The sequence below is a fragment of the Morone saxatilis genome, unplaced genomic scaffold, assembly GCF_004916995.1.
Source record: "Morone saxatilis isolate NCDOM2014 unplaced genomic scaffold, NCSU_SB_2.0 Contig1, whole genome shotgun sequence".
NCBI classification, from domain to species: domain Eukaryota; kingdom Metazoa; phylum Chordata; class Actinopteri; family Moronidae; genus Morone; species Morone saxatilis.
The window spans coordinates 4675355-4689192 of record NW_023339651.1 but is presented as its reverse complement, the minus strand read 5'-3'; the positions used below and the strand labels follow the sequence as shown (position 1 = coordinate 4689192).

Genomic DNA, 13838 nt, shown 5'->3' with positions numbered 1-13838 from the left:
GGGGGGGGGGGGGGGGGGTTAGTAAGGATTAGTAAGCATTGCACCCTCACCTCTGCACTGTGCATGTGCAGACGTTGCACCACCCCTGATTCAAGAATGACAAACCAAGCAGTTTTGTCAGTTCACAGTGGATCCTACACCAGTACACCCTGAGCCCTGACGCATGAATTCTAACCTCTTGTTCGTCCATGTACTGGTTGTAGCGCTGCTCCATCATCTCCCTCTGCCAGCGTTCCTGCTCCAGGGTCTGCTGGATGAGCTGGGCCACTTCGCTCTGTTCACCCGGCTTCTCTCGCCCGATCATGAACCTGGAATTTTGACAATGGGCAGTCCAGCTCAGTTAGGATTGAAAGCGCTAAACCCAAAACATGTTCAAAGTAGCTACGTAAGCTCAAATATCCGATATGGTATGATACTGTATATGCATGCTAAACAATGCATGATGGTCTTTTCTTTTCTTTTTTTTCTCCTGACCAGTGAGGAGAATGAACACTGGCTCCACAAGGACCAAGAAGTGTTTTTCATATATAATGGAGTACTCTTCAGATGGTATATTGTAATGTATTAATGTAGTAAGGAATGTGCTGGCTCTCTGATGACAGAAAATGGCTTCCTGTTTAGAGCTGAACAAAGGCACTCTCTATGGAGTTGGCCTCTTCTATGATTAAAATCAAACCCCTCAGCTCAGCCTCTGCTTTAGCTCATTGTACAGTTCATTATAACAGCTATATATTTCCTGATTGAGGCTCACAAATCTCTGTCCAATGAAAGCCAACGTGTACACAGTAAACAGGAAACAATACAGTATATCATGATGAAGCCACAGACGCTTATTAAGCCAGCCACTGCAGCCTTTCAATTTCTGACGCACTAACGGGTAATTAAATGTTCACAAACACACTTCCTGCCCCCGTCTATTCGTCTGCCTGACGTTTTTTTATGAATAGGCCTGAGCTCTAGCGCCTCCCTGCAGCAGAGCCATAATGTATGAGCTATCTATGGAGGTCTCTGGTCTTCACAAGTCACACAACACTAACAATTACCCCACAGTGCTGACCACTAAACCCTGAATTATAAATGAGCTTAGATGACAAAAGGAGCACATAAGGAACAGTCAGCTCCCAAAACACCAAAGAGCTGGGCTACAAATAGCCCTCTGGCATTTCAAAATGATACTTTTGATGCCAAGTGTATTTGTTACTGATAACCGTGTTTTCTGTGGCTCTAGTGTGGATTCTTTGGACCATATTCAGGATGTCTCAAAAAGGAGCTTTTCAATACAGAGGGGTATAATCATGACCCTGTGAGACTTGAGATATGAATCTACAGTCTGGTGAGCTGAATGGGCAGGATGTGGTATAAGTCAGTCCTGCGTGTATGACTGGCTGTGGGTATATATCAAGAGGAAGCCATCTCTCCGAGTAAGAATGCTGGATGTCATAGCGAGCTGTGGCAACAAAGTGTAACAAAACACATATAGCAAGCCCAAGGGAACTACACAATGGCAGCCATAAAAATAAATGCCCATTTAACTAAGGGCACAGCAGAGATTAATGCTAACATCATCAGCGAGCTAACTGGGTCACAATGACAAGGCTAACATGCTGATGTTTAACAGGTAATGTTTACTATCTTAGTTTAGCATGTAGCATGCTAGCATCTGCTGAGGTTTTTACTTTTTACTGAGGTTCATGGGAATGTTTAAGTTTTGCACGTATTTAGCGATAAATCATAGCAGATAAAAGTATTTTGACCTGATAATAGTGTTAGATGATGTAAGAAGTGTAATAACTTATCCCGAGGAGGACATGAATGTCTCTACAACATTTCATGACAATCTATCCAAAAGTTGTTGAGATATTTCTGTCGAGACCATAGTGGTGGACCAACATTTCCATCGCTAAAGCCACTTTCCGCTGTTGTGACTAAAAATGTTCATCAAGATCATTTGTGTTGATTAATGTGCATCAAAGCAATTGCAATAAAACCGTGACTATCCAAAGTAACTCTTACTTGACAGTTCCTGAGGTGTTCCTGAGTACGGAGGCAGCAAAGTTCTGGGTGACTCCCACCAAACTGGTCCCGTCCACCTCCACAATCAGATCATTCACCTGGATCCTAGAGGAGGCAGTCAGGAGAGACGTTAAGGGTTTACAGTAATAGCTCAACTGTGGCCTCTGTTCATCATCTTTATACTGAAGCCCACACGAGCCATACTCCTTTTATGAGTCCTCGTTCTTGGCAGCAAGACCTATATACAGTTGCCAAGAACCAGAAAGACAAGTGGGACCGTGAAGCATCCGTTCCTGGAAATAAAACTACAACTACTAAGTTGACCTCAGGTTGACATGTAGTTTACAAAGCGAAGGCCTTTTCAGTTTCAATTAACATACCTGCCATCCCTGTGTGCTGCTCCTCCATCTGTGACCGTCTTTACAAAGATACCCAGCTTTTCCAGACCCATGTCAGCCCCTGCACCCATCCCGATGATACTGATGCCCAGGCCATCGCCATCTGAAAGGGAGTGGGGAACTGTATAATATAATAAAATAATAATTTGTGGTGGGTGAATACTTTCAGAGAGGTGAACTTCTCTTATCTTCCTCTTTTCCTTTAACACAGATGAGATTCAAATTAAAGGTGCCCTGAGTTTTCTTTTTCAAAGCTTTGTTTTCATTCAAGGTTACTCACCAAAGCACATTGTGTGTGTCTGAAAATGTATTTCCTTCTTCATTAAACATTTACAAAGGCATTTGTTTTGAAAAGTGTAAACATAGCATTGTTAGCATTCATGTTTTCTTGCTAGAAGTTGTCTTTTTCCTGCCTTTGTTGGTGTATGAGGACGACAGTTTAAGTGCGGCAGGACTGTGACCGGGTATTAAGCTATTGAAAATATTTGATAAATGTACTTATTTATAATATATTACTTATTTCAATACTTAACTCTAACTACTTTAATCACCTTGCTTTTCTCTTCAGTAACCTTTTCCACACTTTGCCACGCACACACCTACTCTGGTCCGTGTGTCTCACACTCACACACCGGCCCGCATCCTCTCTCTCTGTTTGTCTCTCTCTCTGTATGTTTCTCTGTTGACTTTCTCTAGTAACTTTCACTTTGCTTTTAAATGCTTAATTTAAGCAATATATTATTTTGAAATGCAGAAAGACTGAAGAATGTTAAATGTTAAATTACAATTTTAATTAAGCAGACGTGTACATAGTTTTTTTTAAAAAGGAAGAGTTTTTAGGCTTGACATCGCTGTCCCCAGATCCAGTGAAAGAATCTGTTCCAGAGGTTGGATCTAAAACTGCAGAGGGTTAGCTTCACCGCAGGTCTTTGTCTGATTTTTTTGGTACAGTGAGCAGCAGAGAGTCTGTGGATATGAGGGGGTCTAACAGGGGCATGCAGCACATCCTGCAGCATATCAACCACACAGTCAGAGGCAAGTCCATGACAAGATTTCTAAAGTAGTAGTAGGATCTTAGTCTAATCCTTAGACTACATGGAGACTATACAAGGATATGGACTGATGTAAGCTCCTTTCTTTGCACTTTTTTTATTACTGACAGCAGCATTCTGTATATTGCTGTAATTTATTTATAGTTGTAATAAAGGTATACACAAGCTCCTTTGTATTTCGAGGGAAGAGAAAAGGTCCGACCTTTACATAGACTTCAAATGGTTAAAACAATTCTCTCTTTTGGACCAATAACCACAGCCTCCATTTTATCCTGATTCAATTAATGCTGACAGTATTCACAGCAGCACATCATTTACATAGAACATGGTCACATATGGTATCCCGTGTAACCTGCCCTGTACACAACTCTATATATAGTCTGCTATAAATATATTAATGCACCATAATGTTGAAGGGATGTTGGAAGTGTGGCTCACTGGGGAGAGATGGAAGGTTGCACTTTCTTTGCCTTGCGGGTAACAGGATGGTTGGCAGAAGGCAGTTGGTGAACAGTGAAAGTCTTTTTACATAAGTAATAATGAAATGTGGGGTTTTTTTCTCATTTGACTTCAGAGATAGATAGAGCGGGTGAATGGAAACGTCAAGTGGAACGTAATTGCACGTACCAAAATTAATTTTCAAATACCTTTTTATGAATGTCAAAATTCTAGTACTCAAACTAACCACATTATTTGTGAACGCAGCTTTGTACAGGTGGAATTTGGACACATGCTGTACACATGAGCCCTGGGAGAAGACATCTGGCTTTGTGGGTAACTTTATAATGTTCAGTACCTTTCTCCAGCTCCACAGGGAACAGGTCCAGCCTCTCCACCCTCTTCTCCAGCTCGTACTCAGCAGACGCTGCCATGGGGTCCACGTCTTCATTACGCCTGTCATAGTCCTCGTTGGGGTAGGTGGCAAACACCTGTGGGAGGAGCCAGAGACACTGGATCAGACTGAGAATCACACGTTTAAACCTTTTGTCCAAGACTGTGAATTTTTAGGTTTCTTATAAGGAATAAATCAACATTTTGGGAAAGACATTTATTCTCCTTCTTGCAGAAAATTAGATGGGACGATCAAATACCACTCTCATATGTGTGCGTTAAATATGAAGTTACCACTAGGGGACAACTTCCTGAGCTCTGTTCAAAGGTTAAAACATCAGCCTCTCTAAATGTCATTAATTAACACTTTAAATCGTGTTTCATCCTTCAAAAACCTGGGTTTGAAAGCAACAATTTGTGGTTTTATGTTTGCACAGAGCCAGGCTAACTGTTTCCAGCCTTTGTGCTAAGCTAAGCTTACCATATCCTGGCTGTAGCTTCATAGTCAGCATACAGACATGACAGTGGCATCGGTTTAAGTGATGATGAGGCTGGGGCATGAAAATAACGCAATAAATAAAGAATTTACTGAATATGATTAAACTTAAATACTAAAAACATGTCTGTATGGTAAGTATGAAGCTACTGCCAGCAGCCAGTTAGTTTAGCTTAGCATAAAGACAAAACAGAGAGAAAACAGCTAAGCATAATTCCTAAACTACCTAACTACTCCTTTAAATAAGTCCCCTGTTTATTGATAACTGATCCTCTCTTTGGTGTTTTTGCACTTGTACTTGACGTTTGAGTTTCTGTAGATAAACCCTTTCTGTTCTTTGCACACACGGTGGCTTATCGCTTTCGTTATTCTACCCAGATCTTTTTGCATTTACTCCAAATATAACTGCTACTGAAAACAGAAAACACACGTTGCACCCATGGGGAGCTAGTCAATGCTGAATCACCTGTGTGTGCGTGTGTGTGCGTGTGTGTGTATACGTATATCAACAGGTGAAAGAGAGTGGCAAAATGCACATTTATTCATATGGAACTAGCAAACTACACTGCACTGTTTTTTATTCATGTATTAAATTCTGTGTTTCAGTTTAATCCCTTACATGGTCATACAAATGGAAAAACGGATTCGATAAAGAAGTTACTGAACTCAATTTAACTTTTAATTTCTACCATTAAGTTCAGTTCAATTCTCATCACAAAAGAATGGCTGTGTATTGTGTACTTAGAAATGCTCAAAATATGACAGATTACAAAAAATGACTGCAGCGGTCAGAGGCTGAGATTTATGCGGCTGAGACAGACAAGCTGGACACACGGTTTGATAATAACTGACCGCCGCTGTTAACATGGACATAATGCAATTCAAAAGTATCGACTATTTCAACTGAGACAGCCGCAGCGTTTCCTCGAGGCCTCCGATCATTTCACAGCGGTAATGTGCATTAAACACACTGGGGAGGGTGAAATCAATCACAACCACTGAAATTGCTCTCATGAAGACAGAGGCCTCTGTTTCAGGGTCCAGCTTCCTACATTCACTCTGGTCTACCAGCATGACAGTTTACATAACCACCTCCAGCATGCTAATGGAGGCCTTCTGCAGCTGCTGCTCTCTCTCACACACACACACACACACACACACACAGAGAGTGAGAGAGAGAGAGAGGGTAAGCTGAATCTTTAAAAGCCTCACTTTCAGTCTTCCAAGGTGATTATGCATGCACCACCTTGCATGCTCCGCTAGCCACACTAATGCAGTGCTGGACCTTCTCCTTTCACACATTCTTTCATTTATTTGATTGCATTTCTCAGCTTGTCTCTCTACAATCCCTCTGCAGCAACATTTTAACACTTTATTCTCGAGCCTTTGTTTACTTTTATTCGGTGCATCTCGCCCTTCTTCCTCTGATGTTTAGTTTGTCCATCTGTGTTTCAAAGTAGCATCTTATGGATTCAGTGCTACCCTTCAGTCATATGGGCCCCGTCTCCCTGGCAACCCCACAGTAAAGAGCCTGTCAGTTTTGACAGCCCTTTTGAAATGTAACCAGCCCCTCCACTCTCAGATTTATTCAGTTTCATTGTATTTTGATGCATCATTGAACAGTGTACAAGCTTGTGCTTCTACTCTTAAGCCTCCCTAACCCGCAAGAATGGGGTTTAAAACTTTATGGCCTTGAGCCACATCCCTGCCATCACTGTATGTCACACAAGTGGTGACGAGGCTGACGTATAAAAATTACACACTGCTTTACAGTTTGGCTGGGGTCAATCTATTCTTTGAAATGAAATTAAGAAAGTGCTGAAACGATTAGTCAATTAATTGATTCATTCACAGACAGGAAATTAAAGGACTAGCAATTTTGGAAAATGCACTAACTAGTTTTCTAAAGATGAGGAAATGGATACCACTCTCATGTCTACCGCTAGCAGCCAGTTAGCTTAGCTTAGCATAAAGAGTATTTCCGAAAACATTTAACGAATCCTTTAAAAGTCATAACTGACAGTTTAGTCATAGCTGATCCATTCTGTGGTGTTTTGCGCTGCCTAAAGGTCTGCGAGTGTAAGTCCTGTGATAACATGTCTGCTTGGATTTTCTGCTACTTGAGTTTCTGTAGGTAACTCTTTCTGTTCTTTGCAGCCATGCAGGTTTCTGACATTCTAAAATGTGGAACTATTCCTTTAACTGACAAGAATTTTGATATCCGTTTATTAGTCATTTATGAAAACGAAACGTTTTACACTGTTTTTGACATTGTCAATTTGTCATTAGTCAATTAGTTGAAGCAGGACTGATATAACTTGAACTGCAGTTTTAGTTTACCCAATATAATTAAGTGAATCAAATTGAATCCAACCCTAGTGCAGATGACAGACAGCATGGGAGCAGCACTGAAGTCTAATGGCTTTTGATTTAGGTTACCTACGTATTTAGAGGGATTAGCAGAATGTGGATTACAGACACACAAAATACACTGTTTGCATCCTAAGTAACGGAGCATAAAACAACAACAGTGCACTCCAAGCCTGCATGCCTACTGTGTCTCTCTCACGTGGCACTGCTTCACTCTTTTAAAGTTTAAAGATCAAGAGCCCACAGCTGGTAGCTTGTGGTGCCCTCGTTTTACGCCCACGACGCTACAGAAGATCAGAGAGTTTCAGCAGCAGTTAACGTGGCACTGGGGAAAAAAAAAATAGGGCCATGATCAGATGTGTGTCGTGACCTCCAGCCTTGGGCAAGTGCATGATGCAGGCCAGGCTACAATCTAACCCTTTATGACTTAACTTAACACTTTCGCTTCCCAGAGGAAGATTTTCTCCTTCCTTATGTGTCAGACTAATGGGATTCCGCATGATGCAACCTCTCAACCCCAACCTCACAAGTATGTAGAGTAGTAGATGAACTCCTCGAACGGTGAGGTGGCTATCTTTGGAAGACAAACATTGGGATTAAAGGCAGGGGGGTGGGGGGTGGGCAGGACTGGAGAAGGACGCTGTTCCAGTTGTGGCAGATAGTAGGTCAGAGGAACTAACAGATGGCCAGGAAACTCCCTTCCTCCCTCCCTCTGCTACCAGCCGCCTGGGATGTCCTACAAAAGCTCTGTGGGCAGCTAGCTACAGTCATGACCAGCAAACAGATTGTGTTTGTGTCTCTAAAGAGCACCCACTTGAGACTGTAAAGGGTATTAAAATAGCCAGTAAGTGACAACTACCATTTTACAATGCAGTTGTCGTGACAGAGGGATGGTTAAATGATAGAGCTGCTCTGGAGGCCTCTGGTCTCTTGCAGTGTGGTTCCATCTTGATGGCCCTCTGGCTACAACGTGATTGGGTAACACTGTGGTGGTTTAACTAGCGAGTCAGTACCCCTTTCCCCCTCCTCCCACTGCCCACAGCAGCAGGTCAACTGCTGTGTTTCTTTCCCTCTGGACTCTCCAAAAACAGATCTAATTTTGGATTCCGCCAATAGGATGTGTGGAGGCTGCTTTTACACAACAGAAACATCGTGTTTCCACTCTGTCTCTCCACATTCTGTAGCACCCAACTTTCCATCTTTTTTATTACTCATACTATTCTAGCTATTATTACTGCTTTTGGGAATGTGGGCTTCACTGCAATTCTCCATTTCTACCTTAAATGCCTTCAAAGTGAAGTAAGGTGATTATGATGCATAATAATTGATCTGGTCTTTGGGTGCCTCGCTGTTATGTGTATGTATGCTGCAATTAATCCACTATTCTTAGGGTAAAAACACTTGTCTTTTTTACACTGTTAAAATTAAGCATATGCAGACCAAAATAAGCTGTTTAATGACACCACCATTAATTGCTTTCCACATGTCCAGAAGTGGCAGCTAATTGCTTCTTAATCCTCCTAAAAATTGGGGGTTAATCCAGATCCCAGATGTGCAACACACAGACAGAAAATAAGGATGTGGTCCTGGCTGCCATCATCCTGGACCACTCTCCCTCGGCCAACAAAATGGATATGGTGAGTTCGTCATAGTAACGGTTGCATGGCACCAGAGCCTGTCTGTTTTGGCAAGGCCACTCTTTGGTCAGCAGTCATGTTTAGGCTTAGCGCTGAGAGAGACACGGCAGCATGAGAATAAGGTCAGGGACAAAGGACCGAATGGCACAGCATGTGGAATTATATGATACATCTAGTAAATTGCATATATAACTGTATGTATATTTATGTTGTTATTCATATTAATATTCTTTACATTATATATATATATATATATATATATATATAAAATGGTGGTAAATTGGTTATATATTTATTATGAGTCCCCATACTACCATACTAAAGTGTTTTATTTACTGCATTTTGTACATTTTATATTTAATGCTTAACACTGTATATTTACATATGCTATATTGATTTTCTCATTGCTTGTTCATTTATTTTATTTAGCATAGTTTTTTTAATTTACTATCTACGTCTTTCTCTGGTGATGTTTTGTTTCTCGAGCTTGAGAAATGCTTGCTACCAAATACATTGCCCAGCTGTTTCAAGAAATTATTTAGCCATTTTAACAATGAAAGTATATTTTTTGGTGACATGTTTTTTTAGAGATTCACATCTTCAGTAGGAAAAAAATGGGCATTTGGGACTGCCACAGATTAGGTAGTCTTGAGAGTTGGACTAACACATTGTTGACTTTGGTCATTTGTTTAATTAGATTTGTTGCCAGTAATGAAAACATAAGTAACATCATCCTATAATTCCTCCCTTAGGGATGGATAAAAAGTACCAGTAAGACCTTAATCTTCACTACAGTACAGATGCTGCCTCACAGATGACTATAACCAGCGTCACCGTTGGGTTTTTTTTAAGCTTGACAAGATGATGGACAGGACAAAACAGCACTCAGACATCATGAGCGAGACATTGCATAACACGGCTTGTCGCAGTAACCTGAGCGAGTGGGCACATCACGTAAATGCTTGCAACCCACCACCACCACCAGCACTGCAGGACTAAGAAGTGGGGCAGAGTGACCTTGCCGATAATCTGTCTGGTCTCCCACCCCTCCTGGCTGTGAGTAATGCACTGTATGAAATACTGCAGGACCGCTGAGTCTAAGTAATAGACAGTTTGAGGATAACTTGACATGTAGTGATGCATTACCTCTCCCTGGGCAATCCCTCATTGGCTGACCTGAGCGGTGAACACAAACCACCAAAGGTTGCATTTTGGACATTCTATATTTTGTAATTTGTGGTCGCAACCTTAAAAATGCAATCCCTCCTTCTATGTCTGTCAAAATTCAACACCCTCAGTTTATTACAATATAGGAACAGTCACTGTTTGCGTTAATGATACAGTGCGAAAGAAAATCATAGGTGTTCTTTGAGCAGCCTGGCAGGACTGTTGTTCAGAGTTGCGTAGGCAGCAGAAACCCACGATAAAGTGTGTGTGTGTGTGTGTGTGGTGATGGGGGGGGATTAAAAGTGTAAGAGTAGGCTAGGTGATGAGTGCACAAGGTGATTCTGGTGCATGAAAAATAAATCTGATTATTTCTGGTTTAGAGGGAACACAGAGCATATCCAGTGGCACAGTATCTTCTTTTAAAAATCTTTCCTTCGACAATAGCTTAAATAATTAAAAATCACAACATGCCAGGAGGCTACATCGTGAACTACAGTAGTGATACCGAGTGATATAAACTGAAGCCAAAACAAACACGCTAGAAAAAATAAATAAGACATGAGCGGCGGCTTCCTGTGTTCGACAAGGAGGCGGCCCTGAAAAGCGAGGCAAGTCTGCGACGATAACAATGCTGCTATTTTTACTAACAGTAGGAGACTGGTGACAAAGAGCGAAAGGGAAAAAAGAAGGAGCGAGAGAAGGAGTGTCAGGAGGAGCAAACAAAGGCTCTAGTGTGAACTCTACCCGAAGCAGAACTGCTATTTTTGCCAGTTTGAGAAGACAGACAGACAGAGAGACAGAGAGAGAGAGAGAGAGGATTGCTTAGTGTGAAACGGGGACAAAGAGAGACACGCGCCCAGACGTCCAACCGCCATCGCCACAACAAGACTTAATTGTGGCCAACAGCTGAACTGTAAGCAGAGAGGGGAAATATGCACTAAAATGGGCACTTCCTGTTTGGAAGAGAAACCAACTGACACTGTGACTTAAGAGGCACGCAGTTATAGAGTTGCATGACATTTGAGCTGCATAATAACGCCCCTCCCATTTGACCTCACACCCCCCACCCCCTCCACTCTCATCCACCCCTGCATCAATCTCCATAACAAAGGCCACACTGATACAGTGTGAAAGGCCACAGTAGGAGGTTATTGTCCGATGACGGCTGCAGGGTCACAACTAAATTCGGCCTTTTTTTTCCTATCAAAGCCTATGAGTTATGACTTCTTTATCACGCCATACATGAAGCTTCCTCCCCCGATCCATCTTTGATCTCACGAGGATAAAATAATGGGACAGACGTCTGGTTTTGTCTTCTTCTTCCTGCATTACAATTGCATGATGGACATACTAAGCTCAGGCATAGTTTACAAGGAATTCATTCTCAGCATGGCCGAGACAGTTCGCTTCAGTCCAGGTTGCGAGGATATAAGGGCCCACCGTTGGCTCACCACAGATCTGTTAGCATCAGCACATGCACACACACAGACAGAGCTGTATATACGAGCTTTACAGACAGCAGAGGTATTATTTAAGGGTTCCCGTGGAGTAACGTCTCTTCCCAAAACACATTGTGTGTATCCCTGAGGCCTGATAAAAGCAATCAATGCATTTCCTTCCTCGTTTGCAAAGCTGAGATACAAAACAAGTCAGGTAACCGCTTATCAAAACATTTCTCCATACTGCCACCCCTTTAATTTTCACTAAAACTTTCATACTGTCACATTTACTGTTAAAAGGTCATCAAACATCTACATCATCAACACAATATTAAAAAGAATCTTCACTCCACATGAGGTATTTCTGTTTTACCTGTGCTAGTCTCTCTGGTTGGAGGCGGGCTCTGCTGGGGAAATGTGATGTCACATATTGCTCTGCACCAATCAGAACTAAACAATATCAAATCAAGAGTATTGAAACATTATTAAATAACAGCTCATTTTAAATACCAAGTTCTGATCCAAGCTAAACTAAGCTAACCGGCTGTTGACTGTAGCTTGGCATATTTACCAAAATGTCTAACCAAAATAAACTGTTTAGCTCTAAATTATCTTGCAGTTCTCAGTTCACATCTTTGTCAGAACTATTTTATAGCCAAATATGAGGGTGTTTATGTTAAGGAATATCTGCCTATTTGTCACCATCTGATTTGTTTTTAAACTCTCAAGTACTGAAATATCAAGCTCTAGTGACTAACGGGCCGATGTGCAGCCATGGGAAGACAGCAAGAGTAACTTTCGACTTGACTGGTCACGATATGGGACAGGAGCCCTTAGTCACTGAAGTGGCTTTCTGCGCGAGGGAATGTGTGTGATGTACAGAGTCAGGGCCCGCTTCAGCTCGCAGAGCCTCTGTACGCCTCAGACCTCAAGGCAGAGCAGAGCAGCGAGACTGAGCGGGAGAGAATCTGATGCTCCTCTCCAGATTTATTACACCACCCCCAGACACAGAGAGACACTCTGAATCAACTCTACCTCCTCCTCCTCCTCCTCTTTTCATCTCACTGGTCCAAGAGGAGTTCACACACTCTCTTTTCTCACTTCCTCCCTCTTTTTCACACTCACCCAAAAAAAAAAAACTCCATTCTTCCCCAATACACTGTCCACTGATCTGACATTGGTCACGGCGGAGTATCCACTTCTCTAAAAACAGGACTCATTATCCGGGCCTCTTTGTTCCTTCTCCCACAGCAATTATTTACAGAAGCGGCTCCCACTGCATTACAGATAGGAATCTACATCGCAGCTCTTTTGGGGCCCATGTCAGCTGCACAGTAGGAATGCAGGAGCATCCATTAGCAGCTGGCTACTGGGGAGGGAGGGTGTTAGTTGTGTGCAAAGCCCCGTGTTGAAGCAGGATAAAATCAAAATGTCAGCATCGTTCTGACACCGGCAGGAGCTGAGTGAGTTCATTAAAACAGCTGACAGCGGTGCTGGCTAAGACTGTACCACAGATGATAAGCTGTAAGGTCAAGTTTAACAAGCCTCTCAACACACAGGACGAAAAGAATGAAACACAAAAGAGTACAAATCAGAAATCTGCAACTCAGCCTGATTAAACAGACACAGAGGGTACAGTCTGAGAGATCCTCAGTGATTCAGATTCATTCTACGTGCTTTCCCACTGAATATTCCTCACCTTGATGGGCTCTGTGCTGAAGCGGATCTTCCTGGAAGGGGGCGGGTCCTCCTCCACAGGTAGCCCGACAATCTCCACACAGCTGGACTCGGGCTCGTAGCGGTCATCCACTTCCTCTTCCTCCTCGTCCACCTGGCTTCCTCCGAAGTCTTCCCCCACCGCGCTATAGGTACTGATATCCACAGAGTCACGTCCCGACTGGTCGTCTCTCAGCGTCCTGTCTTCCTCCTCCTCGGCATCCTTCGCCATCTCCCCCTCCTGCCTGAGCGCCTCACCCCCCTTCGGAGAGCTCTGCTTCTCTGCAGCGGTGTCTCCATTCTCCACGGAGATGCGGATGTGGCCCTGCAGTGATGAGCTGCCCGGCTCCTGGGCCCCGGAGTACTGCTCAGGTCTCACTTCAGCTTTCGCTTCAACACCTGCATCTGAAACAGTCTTTTCTCTCTGCTCCTTCGGCTCCCCTGCAGTACCGAAACGTTCAGTAGTTGGGCCACTTTGGCCAACGCTTCGGCCCCCATTAATGCTTTCAGACGGGGGAGTCACCCTTCCCCTGAGGCTCCTTGGGGGCCCCTCTTGGCCATTCTGATTGCTGAGCTCTTCCTCCTGGTTGCCTGCTGCAAAGGCACAAACCCTCTTTGTGATTATTTTGGAGTTCAACACACCCACCTTGGCGCTGACCCCCCGGGAAGGGAGCGGTGGGGTAGATGAGAGGCGGTGGAGGTTGTTCCGGAGCTCAGCT

At 43.1% G+C, this 13838-nt stretch overlaps 1 protein-coding gene across 1 annotated transcript in view; it reads right to left on the bottom strand.

Moving 5' to 3' along the window:
* LOC118328957 (neurabin-2-like) overlaps nt 1–13838 on the bottom strand; it is a gene marked incomplete in the record, with an annotated part of 18800 nt that overhangs the window by 3930 nt on the left and 1032 nt on the right. Inside the window, 5 exon segments of the mRNA XM_035662897.1 lie at nt 176–308; nt 2014–2118; nt 2394–2514; nt 4260–4392; nt 13103–13838. Coding sequence (XP_035518790.1) covers nt 176–308; nt 2014–2118; nt 2394–2514; nt 4260–4392; nt 13103–13838 — 1228 coding nt within the window.